Raw genomic sequence first — 22859 nt, 5'->3', positions numbered from 1 at the left:
AAAGTTTATTCAAATGTGCCCAACGGGGCAGGCAGATTGACATAGTCAAAGAATCACAGAATCACAGAATTGTCTACGTTGGAAGAGACCTCAAGATCATTGAGTCCAAGCTCTGACCTAACACTAACAAGTCCTCCACTAAACCGTATCACTAAGCTCTACATCTAAACGTCTTTTAAAGACCTCCAGGGATGGTGACTCCACCACTTCCCTGGGCAGCCCGTTCCAATGTCTAACAACCCTTTCAGTAAAGAAGTTCTTCCTAATATCCAACCTAAAACACCCGTGGCGCAACTTTAGCCCATTCCCCCTCATCCTGTCACCAGGCACGTGGGAGAACAGACCAACCCCCACCTCGCTACAGCCTCCTTTAAGGTATCTGTAGAGAGCAATAAGGTCGCCCCTGAGCCTCCTCTTCTCCAGGCTGAACAAGCCCAGCTCCTTCAGCCGCTCCTCGTAGGACTTGTTCTCCAGGCCCCTCACCAGCTTCGTCACCCTTCTTTGGACCCGCTCAAGCACCTCGATGTCCTTCTTGTAGCAAGGGGCCCAAAACTGAACACAGTACTTGGGGTGCGGCCTCACCAGAGCCGAGTACAGGTCACTTCCCTAGCCCTGCTGGCCACACTGTTTCTTATACAAGCCAGAATGCTGTTGGCCTTCTTGGCCACCTGAGCACACTGCTGGCTCATATTCAGCCAACTATCCACCAATATTCCCAGGTCCTTCTCTGCCTGGCAGCTCTCCAACCACTCATCTCCCAGCCTGTAGCTCTGCTTGGGGTTATTGTGCCCCAGGTGCAGGACCTGGCACTTGGCCTTGTTGAACTTCATACAGCTGACCTCATCCCATCAGTCCAGCCTATCCAGATCCTCCTGCAGAGCCTTCCTGCCCTCGAGCAGATCGACACACACACCTAACTTGGTGTCATCTGCAACTAACTTGGTTTTTTTGCAAAGCAAAGTAAAAAAAAAAAATACTTTGACAAGTAAAGTATTGTTGTGTTATAATTTGTTTTACACCTTTCTATCCCGCACAATCTGCTTCTCAGACTCCTCATAGATAATTCTTTCTGAATAATAATAATAAAAAGAAAACATTTTATCTTACCAGGTTTGAATGTATCTTTGTGTATATGTAAGTGCTTTAAGTGTTTAAGAAGCAAGTGAATATATATTTTTTTTACTTTTAATTTTTACAAATAACTCATAAGAATTAAGAATAAATATTGGACAATACTTAAATAAGATATATGGCATTTTTTAAACTATAATATGCAGCAGAGGAGTTATAAATACAATATTAAAAAAGCAAAAGATAATCTTTTTTTTTTTTTCCCAATAAATTCACTTTCAAGTGATTCAAGTGATATATATGTATGTGGATTAAATTTGTTTTATAGCCTGAGTGTAGTTTCTACTGCTATAGTAATTATATATCTGTTTATACATTGTTCATTTGAGTGTGGTTTTAGGCATAGCACTGAGTAAAGAGCACGTACAGAAACTGTTCTGCCAGCAGGAGTTATAGGTGGATTTTGTTTGCAGCATGCCCTGTGTAGTTTCAGTTGTTCTATCACTCCTTTCTTGCAGAGGCTTTCTTGAATACGGGATCCATAGCTCTAATCTCAAGGTAACAGAGAAAATAGGAAGTGTGGGGGGGGTTTACTTGCTCACAGCAGAGAGCAGAACAGCAATGGAGACTTCATTTTCAATCCTTATCACATCTAGGTACTTTTAAAATGCCTATGCAAGTTTCATGAGCTTTGTTTCATTCTGATTTTATTTTATTTTATTTAACTAATTAAGACATAGCAGGTATCATGTGAGATTTTATTCATGTTTTGCTTTGTCCTGATGTCTTAGAAAATACTTGTTATAAACTAGTATGAAATTTTTCGCAGTGTGTGAAGCTGAAATTTCCCATAGGAAATTCAAACTTGTATATGTATCTGCAGTTCAAATACTGTTAATGTTTATTCTTGTTCTTTTCTAGATCCAACACTTCTTGCTGTTTGCAGAAACATTTTAAGCAAATGTCCGAACTTCATAGCTCTGTAATGAAAAAATCGGCATCATAATCAGTACAGCTTATGATATTACACCAGTGACAATTGACTCTAGTATTTCACCATGCCGTTTTTACTACACTACACAGATAAGATTATTTTCCCATTTTAATTTCAAAATTAAGTACTTTTATCAGATTAGGACTGTATTTCATAGCAGGGAGAATCTTTCCCTGTTATACGTTAAATTTAGTTGGCTTAACAGTTGTGGACACTCCTGTCCTTTGTTGTCTGCCATTAGTTATTCAGTTATTAGTTAATCTGGCGATGTAGCATTTAGTGATGCACAGATAATCTTATTCCTCAAGTATACTATAATCTGAAGCCTGAGTATAACAAATTGATATATAGATAAGACTCTTATAAGGCTGGATATGTAGGTTTATTAATTTCTAGTATACCTTACTAGAAGTATCTGCTCAGTTCTTTTATGAATTTTCTTAGCTTTAGGTGAGTCACTTATTTTTGAGCTTATTTTTCTTTTTGTAGAAGGTGAAGATATTATTCATTACCATGAAAAGATACTATAAATCTCTATCAAAGACTGAGTGTCAGCGTGTTATTCAGCTTGGATTGTAAAGAATCCCATATGAGTACAACATAACATTGCTTCACTCCAAGAGCTCTACTATGGTGAAATAAATACATGCTGTCTGTAGTGAAATATTGGCACGGGGAGAGGTTGGGGAGGCGGGGGACTTATAATTTTCTTTAAAAATATCTCCCAATATCATATTGGCAATTTCTCTCCAACAGTATAGTCTCAGGTTGAATTTGGAAGTAGGGAGAGTCTGTTACATCCTTTAATTTATATGAATTTGTGCTCTTTCTATTCTAGATATATTCATTATTTCTTTGATGTCTTTTTTGAATCTCCTTAACATTTTATAAGACTCTTTGAAAGCTGACATTAGAAATAGTATGCATAGATAGTCATATAAGTGTAGGCTTCTGTCTGATGAATTTGGTCCATAAGGTGTGAACCCACACACCTACTCTTTTAAGGGTTCACAATTAATGTGATCATTCATAAGGCTAGAAACTAATACATGTGTAGCCTGGAAACTAATTAATCTGTAGACCTTACCTCCACTTAATGTTTGCCTAACAGGCAAAATAGATAGGCAAATTAGGCATGTTAGATTAGGCAAACAATAGATAGGCAATTAGCAGTATAATGCTGTTCTTGCAACATGTGGACTTTTTTGGTGGTTTTAAGGCTAGCCACTACATCACTAACAATGAAGAAACGTTGTGTGAGATTGAGAGGACCTTCTGTGAGCTATTTTCTTCAAGTTACCACTTAGTAGCTTGTAGTAGTAGTAGTAGTTTGGAGTATGTGTCAACTCAGTTGCATACTATCCAGAAGCCGATCGAGTGTGGACCTAGTGCATCTTTTCTAACAAAATGTCCTGAAATGAGATATCCACATACATTGCATTGTACCTTTTGGCTTCCTCCTTTTCCCTATATTTAGCAGGGTTGTAACTGTACCAGTGAGTGATATTAGTTATATGAAGGTGATGGTGTAGAAACAGTTGCTTAATTGCAATTATATGAAACTGAAAAAGCTCTTACTCTGATTTTTTCTTTTAAAAGTGTTATCATCTAAATTTTTTTTTAATTAAATCCATTATGAATTGTTTCAGTAACATATTTTTTTTGGTAATGTTTTTAAAAGAAGAATGAGCATATTGTATTTGTAAGGCAGGACATGAAACCAAATGATCTGAAATCTCACTCTGTCTTCACTCTGATGAATATATCTCTTGGTAAATTAAGTTTTTATGTTATCTTTACTTCCTTAACTGTGAAAGAGAGACCTATACTATTATCAGGTTTAGTTCACTGAACATATGAAGTACTTCAGAACCTGTTAGAGAAAAGTATCTTTAGAAAATGTTTTCTATTAATATTGTGCTGTTTGGTGATAGTGATAACAGCAGCCTGTACATACACGTTAACACCTTCTCATATTATGTGGCAGAGATCCTGTACTGTAAAACGCATAGCACAGCCATTTAATTTTTTCCTTTGTAGATTGAATGAGGGCTTTAAATATTGAAGCTGTGTGGTCAGCACTTCGGAGGGGGGGAAATAAATAAATAAATAAAATTTCATTCTTCAATCTGAATTTTTTGGAAATCCAAGAGTTTTCTTCATAAGAAGAGGCTGAGTTATTACTTCTTCCATATAGCTGTTGTTTTCTACATGTGACTCATGGATTACAAGAAAAATGATAACACCACTTTAACTACTCTGATATAATTAATGAAAACTTTTATGATACTGTATTTATAACATCCTTATTGTTTGTGAAATTTGGAGCTAATAATCTGGCAAGTATTTCAGCATTGATTTGTAATGAGTGCACATCAGGTAGCATAGAACCTATCAGGTGGAAATAGTTTGCTGTCTTTTTTTAGCTTGGTTGGTTTTGGAGTTTGTTGTTTGTTTTTCTCTGTTGTAGAAATTCCTTGTATTAAAATACATCCTGGAATTCCATTCTTTCATGCGTTTAGGTACACTTTCAGTGTTCAAATAAATATTTTTCATGTCATACTCAGAAAAGACCCGAACTCATTTAAGAACTTTGATGTTAGACTTTTTAAAAACAGCAATTTGTGCTGCATGTCTTCCTAACATATCTTTTTCTCAACATAGCTCTCCCTATATTGGTCATTTTATCAAGACTCCACCTTTTAAAACTTTTCATCAGTTCTAGCAAGTTTTAATAGATGGGGTAGAACATGTCACCATGACTAGTATTGTTGTTTTCTTTTTACATAGCTATGGTTCTCAAAGTGAAAATCTATTGGGGTTTAGTGTGATAGACTAAAAGAATTGACAGTTATGGTGTGACATCCTTCAGGTGGCTGCCATTGCTTCCTTCTTTGGCATGCAGTTCTATTAAGGCTGAAAGCCTGTGCTGCAAAGAAAATAGACAACTGAGCAGAGGTTTTAATGTGTGTGCCATTAGACTTGATTTGTTTTTGACCTTGTTTACATCGATACTTGTTTATTGATGCTTTACTTAACCTGGCCTTGAACACCTCTAGGGATGGGGCATCCACAGCTTCTCTGGGCAGCCAGTGCTTCATCACCCTCTGAGTGAAGAATTTTCTCTTTACCTCTAATCTCCCCTCTTTTAGTTCAAAACCATTACTTTCTGTTCTATCGTTACCTGCCTCAGTAAAAAATTGTTCAATCTTTTTTATAAGCCCTCTTTAAATACTGAAATGCCATTATGAGGTCTCCCTGGAGCCTTCTCCAGGTAGAACATACCCAGCTCTCTTGTGCGTTTTTCGTAGGAGGGGTGCTCCAGCCCTCTGATCGTTTTCAGGGCCTTCCTCTGGAGCCACTCAGAGATCCACATTCTTCTTGTGCTGGAGGCCCCCAGACCTGGATGCAGCACTCCAAGTGGGGCTTCAAGAGTGCAGAGCAGAGTGGCATAGTCACCTCCCCCAACCTGCTGGCCACTTCTCTGTTGATGCAGCCCAGGATGCAGTTGGCCTTCCGGGCTGCAAGCACATGCTGCCAGCTCACATCAAGCCTTTCATTCTCCAGAACACCCAAGTCCTTCTCTTCAGGGCTGCTCTCAGTGGGTTCTCCCAGTCTGTACTCATGTCTGAGATTGCATAGCTGTACAATAATTGAAAAATAAGAAAATGCTAGTAAAGCATGAGAGGCCTAATTGTTTTAAATCTGTTTTTGAGTGGCTGTTATTTCATAAGACACAGTCCAATAGTTGTTTCTAGTTGTTTTGATTTTTTTTTTTTTAACTTGGAATAATTACTTCATAATAACATAGATTATACAAGAATAGCACAGAGAGGATCAAATGCCACCAAATGGCAAATGAAATAAAAATACACAAAGCGCTCTGTGAGTCCAGAACAATTTAGTGTAGGAAAAAAGAAACCTTCTATACGCATAAGTATCTTTGCAGGTCTCTATTACTTTTTTTTTTTTTCATTTATCCATATGATCTAGAAAATATTGTCTGAAAGGCAACAGTATTTTCTTTAAACAAGAAACAGCCATGTGGTGGGAAATGTTCACCTGTAAAAGTCACATTCTTTATTTCTTATGACTTATCATGGACCCAAACATTAAATAGGACAAAACAGAGCATATGCACTATTTTAGCTAGTCAGAAGGATTCAGAAATAAAAGGCATGTTCAAAAAAGTGCAAATATGCATATGCAGGCATAGAGAGTTATGACATTTTCCTAGCAGTTACAATATCTGCTTTAACTAATCAGAATTGTCATTTTTCTGGGTATAGAAAAATCAGATGGGTGCAAGGAAGAAAACTGTGGTGCAGATGTTGTGACAGAAGGAAAAAATTCTTCATTAAAATTGAAAAAGGTTACCCTTTCTTCAGATTGTAGTGCAGAGACAGGCAGATATTATTGCCTCACCGTGCTGTTTGTACTTTTCCGAACAAGATGGGAAGTAGTCAGTGCTCAGGCTGAAATGGCATTACCAGGATAATGACGTATCTTTAAATTACATTTATGTAGGTAGAATGTAGGTAGTTCTGTTCTACTTCACATGGCCTTGTCAAGCCAGTTCCAATTCAGAATACATCAAAGGTTCTAATTATACTCACCCATTAAAAGGAAAGTACTTTGCATTAAAACAATGACCATGTTTTAGCATGTTGATGTGCAGTAGTGAGTACTGAGGGTATCTCTGAATTCCCTGAAATACTAACATACCTTCTTATAATAATCTGAATATAACATATTTACATACTAAATAATTAGATATATTTAACAAAATCTTCATCATACCTCAGTAATCTTAAGGGTTTTTTGGCATCTTTTACCCAGTCATGTTTACATAAAGATATAATATAAAACACATTAAAAATCCCCTGTGCACTTCAGGTCATAATGTATTATTTTTGACTTAGTGATTGCAGAGAAAAGTGTTAGTGATTGCAGATAAAAGTGTTAGTGAGAGATAACTTTGGCCTTAATGAAAGCTAATAGATGAAACATTGCGTTTTAACATCTGTCACCCTGAAAGATTACAAGGTTTTACAAGCTATTTAAAGCATTGTTCTATCAATAAATAAATGAAGTTTTAGGGTAAGATAAATCAAATGTACAACAATGACCACAGAAACAAATCTTAGAGACAAAGTAGTGTTTTTTTTCTAATTAAAATCTTGGGAACTTTGGAATTTGGCAGTACAAAGACATTTAAAATTTTACTTTAACCTCTACAACTACAGCTCTTAATATCCAAGAAGTTATCAAGACCTATTTTTTTATATCTCAGTAGAAAAGTGTTATATAATTGCAAGAGTGTGCTTGTTGGAATCATCTTTTTATATAGTTGTTCCTTAGGTAACTTTGAGTTATGTAGCATCAGCATTGTTTTGCTTATTTTCTGAATTTTTATAGCCACTGACAGCACACAGAAAATTGTAAACCAAAATTATTAAGGTTTGGAAGACCTACAGTTTCTAAACTTGGGGCCTCTGGTTTGTGCATTCATCTGTGATATTCTGATATATCACCCAGCAGCAATGTAACAATTTTTAAAAAGCATTTTGTTTTTCTTTTGTTGTCAGATTTTTTTTTTTTGTTTATCTTTTTTTTTTCCCCTTCGGAAAACATGTCCATGTTATTTAACAGTCTATACATTCTGTTTTTTATAGGAGTATTAAGTATTAAATGCTGGCAAGGTAAGATTTTTGTGGGGTTATTGCCTAATTAGGAAAATAAAATAAGGGTTGAAATGAGATATCCAATCTGATCATTTGGGGTAAATATCTCAGATTTAAGCTTAACCTCATAAGTTATGAAGACCTCATTCTATAAACTGATAGAACTTTAATTCAGCAGCACATTTTCATAATTATGCTGAAATAAAAATTGTCTCTTTTGCCTACCTATTATATGTTAGTCTTTTTTCTTTCCAAAATGTCTGTAGATATCCTCCAGTTAGATCTCCAGTGTGAGTACCCTAACCTCATTTTCTCCAAGGCTTAAAATATAGATTCTGAAAATGATCCTGAAATGTTTAGGCAATATCGTTTGTGGATGTTCCATATCACAGGATAGCTGTGTTGAATCCCAATTCAGCAAAACATTTATGCCTTTGCCTAAAAGTATCAGTTTAAGTGTTTTGCTAAATTTGGGAATTCTTTGTTCCTTTTTTTTTTTTTTTTTTTTTTACATATATTTACAAAGAACAAAGTCAGTTTCTCATCTTCAGCTAGATGCAGTGAAGTTCTTTTGTACTGAATAGAATTAAATGCTATGAAAGACTTTTATTATATGTTTTCTCAGATGAAAACTTAGTTCTTTTGCCATTGAGCATATTCCCTGAAGTAATAAAATATCTTATTATGAGATTAAATCTTGAGCTGCTGAGAAGTTTAGCAGACTTAACTGCATATATTGATCTAAAACATTACTTCAAATACACATTTGTCCAAGAATTGTGCTTTATGTCATTGTGAAGTCAATAACATTTAGTGTTGAACAAATAGCAGTAGGCTTGCACATTAATATTATTCAAATTCAGAATTAAAATTTGATTTCAAACTCTTTAAGACCATTTTGTATTAATTTTTCATGTGCACTTATGTGCTGGTGTTTGATTAGTGTGACTGTTCATGAAAAGTAAATGTTAAGGTCATATTTGCCAACAGCAAATTTTATATTGAATATGTAAATGTGAAATTTGCCACTAGCTGTTTGTTCGACCCCAGTCTTGCAATGTGATTAGTGTAAGCACACCCTTATTCTGGAACTGATCCCACTCTGCCCCTGAACTGAGGCTCTGCTTTGTCAGATAAAATGTTCAAGCAATGTTTTCAATGATCTTAGACATATCTCTGTTCAGAAAATATTTAAAATTTAAGAATGTATTTCAAATTGCAGGGCCAACTGGGAGACTTGAAGCATTAGGAAAAGAAGTAGTAGCCATGTTATGCAGTTTAGTAATGTGCATGCGTTTTGAATATTGTTGATGATCTTTTCACAAACAACATACAGAAAGAACATGCTTGTTTAGTAAATGTTGCAAAACTGTGTAGAAATCTGTAGATGTTGTTGTAACAGTATTGTAGACGCTTCTCCCATTTCTCTAGGAATCTTGTTTTGCTTACTATGAGGATCACACATTTCTTCCAAAGAAGCTACGATCGATTTTTTATTTGGACTGTAGCAATGAGAGTGATTCCAAACAAAATCTGACTCCTATTTTAAATTTCTGTAAATCTGTCATTGGTGTGATAATTCATAAATAAATTCTATTATAATTAAAGCATGTAATATCTGTAGAAGCTGAAATATACATATTACTGGAACTAATTCAAACCAGAATTAGTCATATTGACCTAAAATATTTAACAGATGGTGGGGTTGTGTAGTTTAGCTACATGGTAATGGCATTATCAGCCTCATACATTTGTAATATACAACTGGTAAAATGTTTTATTTTGCTCAAAAGAATTAAAGCTCCTACTTCATATCCTTTTTCAAATATAGAATAAATGGAAGTTTAGTTTCTGTTTAGAAGTTTAGAAACTGTTCTACGTTTTCAGTACTGTTAAGGGGTTTGCTTCATTCTTCTCATCCAGTTGTTTAGAAACTCATTAAATATATAATTACAATAATATGTGTTTATGAATTAATTAGCAGAGAAGAATAGTAGATGTCCAGAAGTTGAGTACATAATAACTTTCCACATAAAAAGAAAAGTTATGAGAGTTTAAAGAAGAGTTATTAAAACTATAGAACCACACTGATTGTTCAGTGTAGCTGAGTAATCCTAGAGAAGGAGAACCATACTGGGGTAGGCAATGTGAAAACAAGGATAGGCACTTGTGTGATTCAGCTCTGTCATATACACACTACACACAGGTGTATTGAAAAAGCTCAGAACAGAAAGGAACAGAAAGAGAACAGGAACAGAAAGAGTTTAGGTGAGAGTCTTCCAGTTTTTTGAAATTTTTGTTTGTTTTTTGCATAGGTATTTTCTTGTCATGAGTAACTGCATCATTTAAGCACTGAGGTAAGGTCTGTACATGACACATGTCAAATTTCAGTTGATTCAATGCTTACATTTTAATCAGAACATTAAAATGCATTTTATTCATGTTCTCTGTATTCTAATATGTGTTATAGGTTACAAGAAACATTAAAATGTAATGTTTCTTTCAATCAAAATACTATTCTTTGCACTATACAAGTACTATTCTTTGTACTCTACAGTATCCTTTTATAAAACAAATACTGATATTTTATTTTCCACTCATTTTCTTGTTAGAATGAATGATCATTCAATAACTAAGAAATGCATATTTGTGTACTTTTTTCTTCTATGGACACAGTTCAAGACCAGTAGTAGTCCATGGAATATAGATTTGGGAATGTTAACAAAACCCATTTTATGGAAGAGATTTTACATGAGAATCGACAGGCTGATGTTCAACTGGGTGATTCAGAGAAGTACTGGTCACACAGAATCACAGAATGGCTGAGGTTAGAAGGAACCTCTGAAGATCATCTAGTCCAACCTCCTTGCCAAGCAGGATCACCTAGAGCACATTGCACAGGATAGTATCCATGCAGGTTTTGAATATCTCCAGAGAAGGAGACTTCACAACCTCTCTGGGCAACCTGTTCCAGCACCCTGTCATCCTCACAGTAAAGAAATGCCCTCTCATATTCAGCTGGAACCTCCAGTGTTTCAGTCTGTGCCTGTTGCCTCTCATCCTGTCGCTGGGCCCAACTTAAAAAAAAACGACTCCATCCTCTTGACACTCTCCCCTCAGGTATTTATATACATTGGTGAGGTCTCTCCTCAGTCTTCTCTTCTCCAGGCGAAAGAGGACCAGTTCCCTCAGCCTGTCCTCATATGACAGGTACTCCTGTCCTCTAATAATCGTAGCCCTCCTCTGAACTCACTCCAGTAGTTCTGTGTCCCTCTTGTACAGAACTCTGTGTGCCTCTGCAGCCCAGAATTGGACACAATACTCCAGGTGTGGCCTCATCAGGGCTGAGTAGAGGGGCAGGATCACCTCCCTTGACCTACTGGCAACGCTCTTCCAAATGTAACCTGTGATACCATTGGCTTTCTTGACCACAAGGGCACGTTGCTGGCTCGTGGCCAGAGTGCTGTCCACCAGGACTCCCAGGTCCCTCTCTGCAGGTCAGCCCCCAGCCTGTACTGGTGCTTTGGGTTATTCCTTTTTAGGTGCAGGACCCTTCACTTGCCCTTTTGAAGGTTCCAAGAGGAACCTTCATGAGGTTCCTCTTGGCCCAACCCTCCAGCCTGTCGAGGTCCCTCTGAATGGCAGCACAGCCCTCTGGGGTATCAGCCCCTCCTCTGAGCTTTGTGTTGTCAGCAAACATGCTGAGGGTGCGCTCTGTTCCATCGTCCAGGTCCTTGGTAAGTTGAACAACACTGCACCCAGTACTGACCCCTGGGGGACACCACCAGTTAGTTACAGGTCTCCAACTAGACTGCAACACTAAGCACAACTCTCTGAGCTCTGTCATCCAGCATCCAGCTCTGTCATCCTTTGTGAACAGGGCAACTGCTCCATTTTCCCCAGTCTTCCTTTTTCTACTGACGTATTTGATGAAGATCTTCTTGTTGTCCTTGACGTCCCTTGCCAGATCTAATTCCAAATGAGCCTAGACCTTCCTTGTCGCATCCCTGCATGTCCTTACAGCGTCTCTATATTCCTTCCAAGTGGTCTGTCCCTTTTTCCACATGTTGTAAACTTCCTTTTTTTTTTTTTTTTTGTCTGAGCTTCACCAGGAGCTCCCTGCTCATCCATGCAGTTGTTCTGCCCCCTTTGCTTGCCTTCTTACTCATAGGGATGCACTGATCTTGAGTTTGGAGGAAGTGGTGCTTGAATATTGACTAGCTGTCTTGGACCACCCTTTCTTCTAGGGCCCTAACCCATGGATTCTTCCAAGTAGATTCCTGAAGAGGCCAAAGTTTGTTCCACTAAAGTCCATAAGTCCAGGTTACTGACAGGTCACTGCAAACAATGTAGTAGAGTTAGAATTTATTAAGGGAAATAATATCTTTAATTTTTCAGAGTATGTTATGGAATGTTGAGGGGCCTGTAACTGCCATTCCCAGTTTGCAAACATTTACAATTTTAGCAAGTTCTAATTCCTCACTTTCTGTAGTTTCTGCATTGAACTAATGGCCTGCTAATGATTTTATATAATACAAACTGTGATGACCAATATGTACAGTCTTTAGTAGAACAGAATTCCAAACTAAAGTATATGACCTAAGAATGCTAATTAAGCATTTTTAGTCATATTTTTTCTGGATTTTGTTTATTAACAATGCTAAGTTTAATGAAAGAAGAACAGGAAAATGCTGTCAGAGCATTTTTTTCTGTCAGACTTTTACTTTTTTGTAAACCATGATTTATTTTTTCTTCCTTAGGTGTTAATGGTTATCTTTTGATGAGGCACTCCTTAGTTTTGAAAGGATAAACACCTAAGTAATAATTGCAGTCTGCTGCTATTCTGAATTTCAGTCTATTGCTATTACTAAACACTTTAGTTCTGATTATGAACAAAACTTTGTAGATAGCTTTTACTGTCAACTAATGCAAATGACCTACTTTGCATGTAGGCTTTAAACATGATTATCTGTTTTTAAAGGAAAGTCTCTTTGTTTTCTACTAATGCTTTATACATGAGTCTTGAGGTTGCATATTATGGATCTTTTATGTCCAAAGCCAATGAGCTAGTGAAAACAGGTAGGGCGAAGAGCAATGAATAAAGCCAGAAGATAGTTATAATAAGATTAGTATGATATTGTCCAACTGAGAAACCACATGATGGTCTAGCTCAAATGAGTGCTGTCACTTGGAATCAAGAATAATTTTACTTCTAAGTGGTAAGTCTGTTGAGACTTGTCAAAAAGCATTAAACCCTGAATCTCTCTGTATGAATCTGAAATGGCTCTGAAATGATCTTTTATATAGTTTCTTTGTAGTTGGAGCATTCACTGTGTAACTGCTACCTTGGTTCAATTCTTGTGTCATCCTGAGAAACTCTAAATCTCTATTTGCCACTTTTCAGAATAATTACTTAGTAGTAAGCTTAGGTAGGGTATCACTGCTGTAACCACTAATATTACTGCATCCTCCTGCCTTTTTTTAAAAGAGTGTTGGAAGCAAGTTAGTTGCAAAAAAGGTTACTGCTTTCTGAAAAGAAGGGCATATCTTCCTTCATCCTCAGTACATGTACCATTCTGCCGTGCACTTCTTTTTGCTTTGTTTGAGGAGCCTCCTCATTCTAGTTTGGAAATCATTTGGTTTTGTATCTAGATATGTAGTACAAGTTCTACAACTGGGCAGCAAAATACAAAATCAACAACTCTGGTAATGTCAAGCTATGATCTGAACTGTACTTTCAGTTGCACAACCTGAGTTGGAACTGCTGTCATAAAAATGTGTTCTAGTTTGCTCTGTACATCAGTAACAGAAATTTTCTAAAAAAAAGCTTTGATAGGTTTAACTATCATATTAATTAATTAACATTCTTCATGGGCAAATATTCTAATTGTTATCAGATCATAGGAATTTAAAACTCCACATACCGTGATGTGTTTTTAATTTGAATATTTTAAATCAACTACATTGTCTTTTACTGAACAAAGCCAGTTTTTTTTTTTGAATAAACACAATCCAAAACAGCTGCGTGCATAAGTTGAGCATTCTGGTCTCAGACTTTTGTGTCATTGTACCAGGATATATATTGTAGTATGTGCTGACATACTTGATGATTAGTGGATTGTGCAAAATACACAACTACACACAGTATTTTTTTTTTTTTTTTTTGTTCTTCTTCCCCAGATGTTTATAATTCAAGGTATTCATTAAAGAACTGAATTCTTCTTTGAAGCATACTGATGAGTGGAATCTGCTTCAGCTCAGGAGACCACAAATCCTAGATAATATACATCTTCTGTTTAAGTCCTTACCACTTCATTTGCGGATAAATTTCGTTTGTAATTTAAGAGTGAATTTACAGCCTCATTCAGGAAAAGATACTTACTGAAGTCAGAGGGATTTCACGCATCAGTGCTTTCATGAATATATTGAGAGACTTCAGCATATGCTCAAATGTTTTCTTGAACTGAGACTTTAAAAGGTTTTATAAAATTAAAAGGCAATATCATTGCAGGCATTATTGAAAATTCAAACCGGTGTTATTATTATGGAAAGATTTATTCAGCAGTATCACACACCACCATAAAATTCACCTCTTCAAATGGCTGTCTTGCAGTCATTACAGTAATTTTGTGGAAATACAGACACTGTCACTCCAGAAATACCAGTTTTTCTAATTTCACTATTTTGCACAGATGCTGCCTCTGAAAAGCACAACTGTTATTTTTACCTGTCTTGCTTCACTCATGAAAATACCAACCTTAGATAGGGCTATGTGTGGCAAAGGTAAATTTTTTACTTATCACACCAGTAGTAAGCTTGTTGTTTGCACAGTGAAGTTGATAAACAGTATTTAATATTTATGTTTATATAGTACTTTTCACATCACAATATTCTATATTACATATGTAAATACATATGTATGTATATATGTCATATATTATGCATTTCTGCAGTGGCAGAAATTAAAAATATAGCCATGATATTCATGAGGAAATGTAGGGACTTTTCAGCATCGCAGCTTCTTCCTGTTACAGGAATAACTTCACTACACAGTGAGTATTACACCAACCAATCAATGGCTAGTATTGCTCACCAAATGAAATGAAATAAAACTACATCAAGTAGTAACAGCAATGCTTAATGGATTTTTGGGGAGGGGAGGGTTAGATGTAATCTTGTTAGACTTTCAATATGTTAGGTGTACAACCTAGTTAAAATTTTGGGAGGAAAATATTCCATGGATTTACTACTATGAATTTACCTCATGTATCATACATATATACACGTATATGCATGTATATACATATACGTGTGTGCGTGTATAAACTTTAGGAACATTACAGTCTTTTTTTTTTTTTTTTGTAATAAAGTCTATTCAAAATTACTTATCCATTTCTTTATCTGAAAATTATGTCACAATTGATAACTGTCATATTCAGTATATTCATGAAATTACTTCAGTGGTAGCTTTGTTATCGGAATATGCTACCAATGCAGATCCACATGGATATACTTGTGCAAATAAATGTATTTTTCATTCATGTACATCTCCGAAGCCTGGACAAGCACTAGATTTACATTCATCCAGTTCTTGTTTTACAAAAATAGTTCTATAAAGCATTTAGCTAATTCAATGGCAGGCAATGATGGAGACAGAAGAAAAAAGAACTGATATGCCAGTATCTCTGACTTCTGTTAGAATTCCACTCATCTTTGTAAAACGGTAGAAATACATACTGTATTGCATCTTTCAGACAAACTGACTCCTGTTTTTCAACATTATCTTTTTTTTTGTTATCCCCAGAGATATAACTCTCCATGACAACTAGTTAAATTTATTTTGGCTGTTAGCTTTGTAATGGAAGTTACCAATTTTCCATTTCTGAACATGAGCTGTTCTAGTATACAACTGAAAAGTTTCCTCAGTAAGAATAGATTTCCTATCATATCTCATTCTCTTTTGGAATGGAGGAGCATGGCAAAGTATATGTTGAATGAGAACACCAAGTAAATTGATCCTGTAAGACATACTTGATTTAAAACAGTTCAGCAATTGTTAATTTCTTATGTAAAATAAAGACAAAACCATAAAATAACAGTAAGGTTTTCAACTGAAAGCTACAAAAAGACAATTAATTTTATTAAAAAACTAATTTTCTTCAACTAGCCTTATTTCCTAAAATGGCTTTGATAATGACTAGAAAGTAAGTGAAATGGGATTGATAGCCCATTTCTCCTATGTTGTAATAATTAATTAGTTTTTTTTTTTTTTTTTTTTAATTGGAATAGGCTGCCCAGAGAAGTGGTTGAGTCACTATCCCTGGAGGCCTGGAGGTCTTTAAAAGATGTTTAGATTTAAAGCTTAGTGATATGGTTTAGTGGAGGACTTGTTAGCGTTAGGTCAGAGCTTGGACTAGGTGATCTTGGAGGTCTCTTCCAACCTAGATGATTCTGTGATTCAATCTTTTATATCTCTTTAGTCTTATTTTATTTTATTTAATCCAGTCACTTTCTGGATTATATGCTTTATACAGTCCAAAATATGCTTAAATTAAGTAAGTATTGCTGATTTCAACTAGATTGTATACCAGCTTAAATTCTTCATCCTATGGGAAAAGAAAATTTGAGAGAGAAAGTGTGAGAGGTTAGAGAAAATGGTCACATTAGACTACTTAGGGCAACTTCTAGCATTCACAGAGCAATATATTATCAAATGAAATCATGTAGACTTGTGGCTCATTTAACTCTTGGAAGAAGAAAGCCTCAGGGTCAGAGTTTAGTGTCTCATCTTCTTTCGTAGATGGTATCCACTTATTTGTAGGTATCTTAAAAGGTGACTATAAATTAGAGTTGGTAATGCTGTAATTTCTTCCCTTCTTCCCTGTTTCTGAGTAAAAAAATGTTTAAAAAGGCAGATGGTAGCTGTATTTTTCCCACACTTTGTCTATCCACATCTGTCATTTCAATACAGAATACATGCCTGTGTCTGCTTTGTCTATGACTGTTCTGAGCTATGTAACTGCTTCATTAGAGAGAAGGATGTGTTTTCTATGAGGCCTGAGGATGCAGTATGGTCTCTTTGATAGAATTCAGGATTTCAGAGTCTTGATCTATACTACTCCACAGACATCGTCATCTTTCTATGAAATAAGTGCTACTTTTGAGTGCTGAGGTATAAAACACACCAGAAATAGGAAGTGCACATCAAAGTCGTTCATGTTACAGCTAAAGTTCTGGGGTGAGATTTGAATCAGCATGACTTTTAGTATCTGTATATGTGTGTCTGGTTATTAGTACACATACATACTATCTTGCAAAGTATGCCTTGACAATCACTGCGCTATATTAATCAATAAATAGCCTAAAATTTCAGAGTAGATTTCAGATACTAAATCAAGTATTTTGTCATCATATCATTACTCCTCTGTGCCGTCCAATCTAGAATAGGAAGTATTGTGTTTAAATGGGAAGTTGATGGTTTTTTTCTTGATGAATTGCTTTAAATTAACTAAATGTAATGCAGTGATTCCACATGGAAGAATACCTGTATATAGTATTATACATGTGTGTAATTAAATGTGTAGGATAGGTTGTTGATAGGCATAACTTGTGAGTTATTCAGATATCATGAAATCATAGCAGAAGAGGGGGCAATATGTCACATTAAAAGGTTTTGTCTAATATATCACTTTGTAGCAGCTCCACACCACTGCTCCCAACAAGCTGGCTCTTTGCACAGGAAGTTCAGTCATCAAGACAGAGGAATGCTGCAATCTTAAGTTTTTTTAAGTTTTATAAGTTTTAAATCAACCCAAATTAGCAGGCTACGGAGGCAGAACAACAGGAATTATTCATTCTCTGATACACAGAGCCGTGTATGTTTCTTGGCTTTCATAATATAACATTATTGTAATGTTATTTCTCCACTGTTAAGTATAGCATTTTGCTTAGGTGCTCATGTGCCTCCTTTGTACCACTCTGGTGAGGTGCATGGAGTTCCCTTCTGTGCTGTGTGGCTTGGGCTGGCATCAGCCACATCACAAAAAAAGCTAGACATGAACAAGAGCCGTAGAAGTAATTGTGAAAGAGTTACAAGAAGGCTGAGAGCATTCACAGCTGGATCGGTGATTTACTTGTCTTCCTACTTCCAAAATCTAGGCTACTACCATGGTAAAACACAACCTTGTGCTTTTCGAAGACTTAAGGCTTTAAATAAGTATTTTTCCACTGCATTTCTAAGGAAGATAAGATCTCTCATCCATGCTGGAGCAGTTTGATTAAATTTAACTCTGGCTATTGGAAAGATTTATTCATAGGATTATGGCACAGCTGTGGAAACTACAGCTATTATTTTGGTTGGAGTTTTATGAGACAAGCCCAGCAAAACAAACAAATTTTATACATGCAGGGTAGCGTGGATGGTGCCAGGTCTGGAAGAGGGAGGTGCAGAGCTGAGCAATGTCAGAGAACAAGCTGTAGTACAGCCAGTGCTATTTAAGGAGGCTAATTGTGCCACCACCATTACCTGCTTGTGTGACTAGGAGCACGGCAAACAAAAATATACAAAACTTTAAACCTTACTTTCTTCTTAAATATGTTATTGCAATATGTTGGAAAGCAGTTATGTTCTGATATGTGAAAGCTGTGTGTCATTGTTTGCATTTGCAACTATATTTTGGTCGTACATTTATTTCAGTGTGTCCTGTCTGTATTTCTCTTCCAGGTTCAGGTCCTTCGCAATGCTGGGGAGGAAGTGACCCTAACTGTGTCCTTTCTAAAAAGAGCACCTGCTTTTCTCAAACTGCCACTGAATGAAGATTGTACATGTAAGCCTTTATCACTTGGCAAACAAACACACAAAACACCTAAATTCAGTGTTCCAGCTTCTGAACCTGGTGTGCATTGAGGGAGATTGACAGCAGCATTTTCAGGAAGCACTGTGGCCTGAATATGAGGCCATCGAATTGCAAAGTCTTGTAGCAGTAGTCACTTCAAACAAAAGAGTGCAATCTTTGCTTTAAAAACAGATCAGAAAGCATTTGGCCTTTGGTGTGAATCAGCAAAGTTGCATGTGAGTCAGTGGAATTACATTAATTAACTGTAGCTCACATTCTGACGCAGAGTATTTAAAAGCAGTTTTCCAGGCAGTGTCAGATAACATTTTAGTCCAAAAGAGTTTTATCGTCGAAATGTGAAAATGAAATTGTGTGGGTATATTTGAAGAGCTTAACTTTCTTATTTAAAATTCAGCAGCTTTCACGTAGGTGTCTCTCTACCTAAAAATAAATTAATTTCAGATGATTAGTATTTTGTTTAAGTCCAACTGAGTTTTAGTAAGTTAGCCCCATCAGAGGCATATCGAGACAGCTGTCTTCCTTTAACTGTATTAAAATGTGAGTGTGGGTGCATAATTATACAGTTGCAACATACCTGAGCATCTATATGGATATTCATGTATGTCAGCCTGTGCCTTTTGCCATCCCTGCTTTCCTTCCACTTCTTTCTCCTAAAAGGGTAAAATAAATTGTTCACTCTTAAAGCAAAAAAGCCAAAATTTGATTTCATTACATGTAGCCTTTGATTTTATGTTAGTAGGAATTAAATAAACGAAATTATTATATAATCTTGTATACAGTCATTTGCAGAAGTACTGTCTTTATTTTTATTTTTATATTTTCCAGGTATTAAATTTTAGTGAGACAATAAAGAAATAACAATACCGTAAATAAAAACAAATCTCAGTAACTCATTGTCCTTTTTATGAAAGGATGTGGTACCATACAGTGCACTGAGTAACACACACAAACACACACTCAGAATCATAGAATCATAGAATGGCTTGAGTTGGAAGGGACTTCAAAGATCATCTAGTACTCAGTAACCCCCAGTACTCAAAGTGAGGCCTCACAAGGGTTGAGTAGAGGGGGACAATCATATCCCTTGATCTGCTGGTCACTCCTCTGTTGATGCAGCCCAGGATGCAGTTGGCCTTCTGGGCTGCAAACACACACTGCTGTCTCATGTTGAGCTCTTCATCCACCCGAACCCCAAGTCCTTCTCTGCAGGGCCACTGTCAATGAATTCTTCACCCAGTCTGTGCTCATGTCTGTGCTCATTGCCCCAGCCCAGGTGCAGCACCCCACATTTAGACTTGTTGAACATAGGTTCACGTGGGCCCACTTCTCAAGCCTGCCTTTGGATGGCATCCCTTCCTTCGATTTTATCAACTGTGCCATTCAGCTTGATGTCATCTGCAAATCTGCTGAGGGTGCACTCCATCCCATTGTCTATGTTGTTGATAAAGATATTAAACAGCACTGGTCCCAGGACAGACCCCTGAGGCACACCACTTGTCACCGGCCTCCACTTGGACATAGAACCACTGACCACCTGTGACCTTCAATCTAATTCCTTATCCACTGAATGGTCCACTTGAGTATATCCTATCATATGTTACTTATGAGACGTAGCTCTGTAACCTCCTAAACTGTTACAAGAAATGTTTGAACCGTGAAATTCATAGAGAATAACAAAAGCATTATCTGCCTAGTTCATTCAACTGAAAACCAAGTAAGGAAAGTACACACTTATCTTTTATTATCAAATTTCCAAAAACATTAGTGCTTTTATTTTTCTTACTAAGCAAATTATTATTTATTTATTTATTTATTTTTAATTGAGAAAAGCACCAGTGGTTATGTTGAGCCTCCAATCAGCTTTAAAAGACACTCCACTCAAACCAAAAGAGATATTAGCTGAATGGAGAAAAAGAAGTGAGTGTTAGATATGAGAAAACCAATGAGGGAAGGAATACAGACATACAGACACACACACATTTGCATTATACCATTATAGATTAATAAAATTTTGGGGGGTGTATTTACATTTGCATTAGGTGCCCCCAGTGACCAGAGCAGTGGCACATCCTCTCCCCTTTGTGACAGTGGTTTGCATCTCAACTACCATCCCAACAACACGGTAAGAGCTTATATTTCTTTAATAGAATTGCATTAAAAATGTTACCATAGCTAAGTGGAAATAATTGATAAAAGACAGCAACATGGGACAAACTCTAATTAACATTAGATATAGTCCCATAGGGAGCAAAAAAAGTTGCCAGATATTATGGCTGGGAATTAAACCATGACAAAGGCTGAGATTATGCCCTGATAAATGTGATTACTATTTTTATCTGAGCAATAGGGATTTCAAGGCATTTTTTTCCTCTAGATTTGTTTGCAGAGCATAGGAAAGAAAATGAAAATGTACCTATTTAAAGAGAAGGTAGAAAACTTTTTCAGAATTTTTTTATTTTTTTTTTACTTTCATTTATAATTTATAATTTAGAACTTTTGACAAATCTTACTTAGGTGCATGTTTTTGCCTGTTTTCAGCTCTGAATATTTCCCTAGTAACTGACAAACATATTGAAGAATAATAGCATTATGGAACAAATTCACTTTAGGATGAAATGCTACAGATCTCTATTCAGATTTGTAGTAAAATATGCTTTGGTAGTGCACCACAGGGTTTTTAACAATTTTCTTAGCAATGAAACACAAAATTTCTAATATTTTAAATAGTTCTAAAGATTTTTATTATTATTATTTTATTTTTTCATGTGTATTTGGCTTCATTATAGATATAAATACTCAAAAAGTACAGAATAAATAAAACAGTATGCGGCATAATTATTATAGATATATACAAATTATTATTATTACAAATTATATACAATTATTACATATATATACAAATAAACAGAAGTGTAAGCACTATTCAGTAGACTTGCTGTTTCTACTTTCTGGCTTGCTTTATTTTTCTTGCTTATTTCACTAGCAAAGATTTCAAATGGGAGCCCAGAGATTTAAAAGTCAATAGCACAGATTTTAAACCTGATTATCATACATGAAACCTTTTGCATTTATACATGTGTGTACAGGATGGAATCAATAAAAATGGGATAAAAACAGTAACGATGTGTTTTACTGCAGGTCAAATAAAAATAAATATATATATATATAATAATAGTTCAAGAACATCAGAAGCAGACATTTAAAAGTGAAAAGGCTAATGGAGGAGATCCCAAACTTATTTTGCTAGCCACTTCAAGTCTAGCTTTGCTTTTAGGATTAAAAATGTTTATGTATTGTGAATCCTCTTTCTGCAAATGTCAAAAATTATCTAAATTAACATAGTTTCTATTTGAACTGGTAATAATTTAATGAAATCAAGTTTTCTTTCAGTCTAAATAATAAAATCAGGCATCTTCAGTCTATAATTCACCCTAAATTAAATTCTTACGTTGAAGACTGGGAAGACTCAGGTCTTCTTACCTGAGATATCCTCTTGTAATGGAATAGAATTCTTCATAAGACCAAATAAGACCTCTCTACGAATTCCTAACATATGTAAAAATCCTTCATCACAGTTCTTTCTTTTCTCAATTTATTTTCTATAATGTATTATGGCTTATAGCCATAATCTGTTTCTTAGTTTATAGCCTTGGTGATCCACATGAAAATGTCTGACTTCAAAGAATTTGCAGTAGTCAAGGAGCGGTTTTGGTCTTTTGTAAGCATTTGAAAGGGTTATGTAAGCTACAGATGAGGTTACTATTTCTGTTGCATCAGGACCTAGGCCTACAGTTTGCTTCTATACATCTTGCTGCTTTTCAGCTTTGTCCCAGAGTTTCATTGCAGTTGAAAAAAGGTTCCTGAAAGCAGACAGAACACTGAAAAATTCAAGAGATTGTTCAAAACAATGTCCTAGCTTAGTCTTTCTAGCCAATCATTTATTTGTTTGGATTTAATCTGTGGAATGTTCACCAGAGTCAACATTTTAAGAACGTGTAATATTAAATAGTATAAATATTATTAAAAATCTGCTGCTAAGCTAAATTAATGTTCATAGTCATATTTCATGATACAAACACAGAAGATATGTGAACATACAGGTAAGAAAACATATGAAGCAAGTGATTAAAAGATATAATGGATGATGATGCAGGATCAACATGTGTAATTTTACCAATATACTGAAAGCACTATGTATATTTATTTCAGTGAGAATATTCAGAAAATTACATCATGACTAGTACTATTTTGTAA

At 35.7% G+C, this 22859-nt stretch overlaps 1 protein-coding gene across 4 annotated transcripts in view; it reads left to right on the top strand.

Moving 5' to 3' along the window:
• The window catches only part of SNTG1 (syntrophin gamma 1), a 343053-nt gene that overhangs the window by 209283 nt on the left and 110911 nt on the right, over positions 1 to 22859 (top strand). For all 4 annotated transcript variants that reach the window (XM_068671708.1, XM_068671707.1, XM_068671705.1 and 1 more), the window contains 2 exons: positions 18473 to 18575; positions 20645 to 20727. In XM_068671708.1, coding sequence (XP_068527809.1) covers positions 18473 to 18575; positions 20645 to 20727 — 186 coding nt within the window. The remainder of the gene's footprint in view (positions 1 to 18472; positions 18576 to 20644; positions 20728 to 22859) is intronic.

The sequence above is a fragment of the Anas acuta genome, chromosome 2 (genome assembly GCF_963932015.1).
Source record: "Anas acuta chromosome 2, bAnaAcu1.1, whole genome shotgun sequence".
Lineage (NCBI taxonomy): Eukaryota > Metazoa > Chordata > Aves > Anseriformes > Anatidae > Anas > Anas acuta.
Note: the sequence above shows the minus strand (reverse complement) of the source record. Positions and strands in the feature narration are given on the sequence as shown.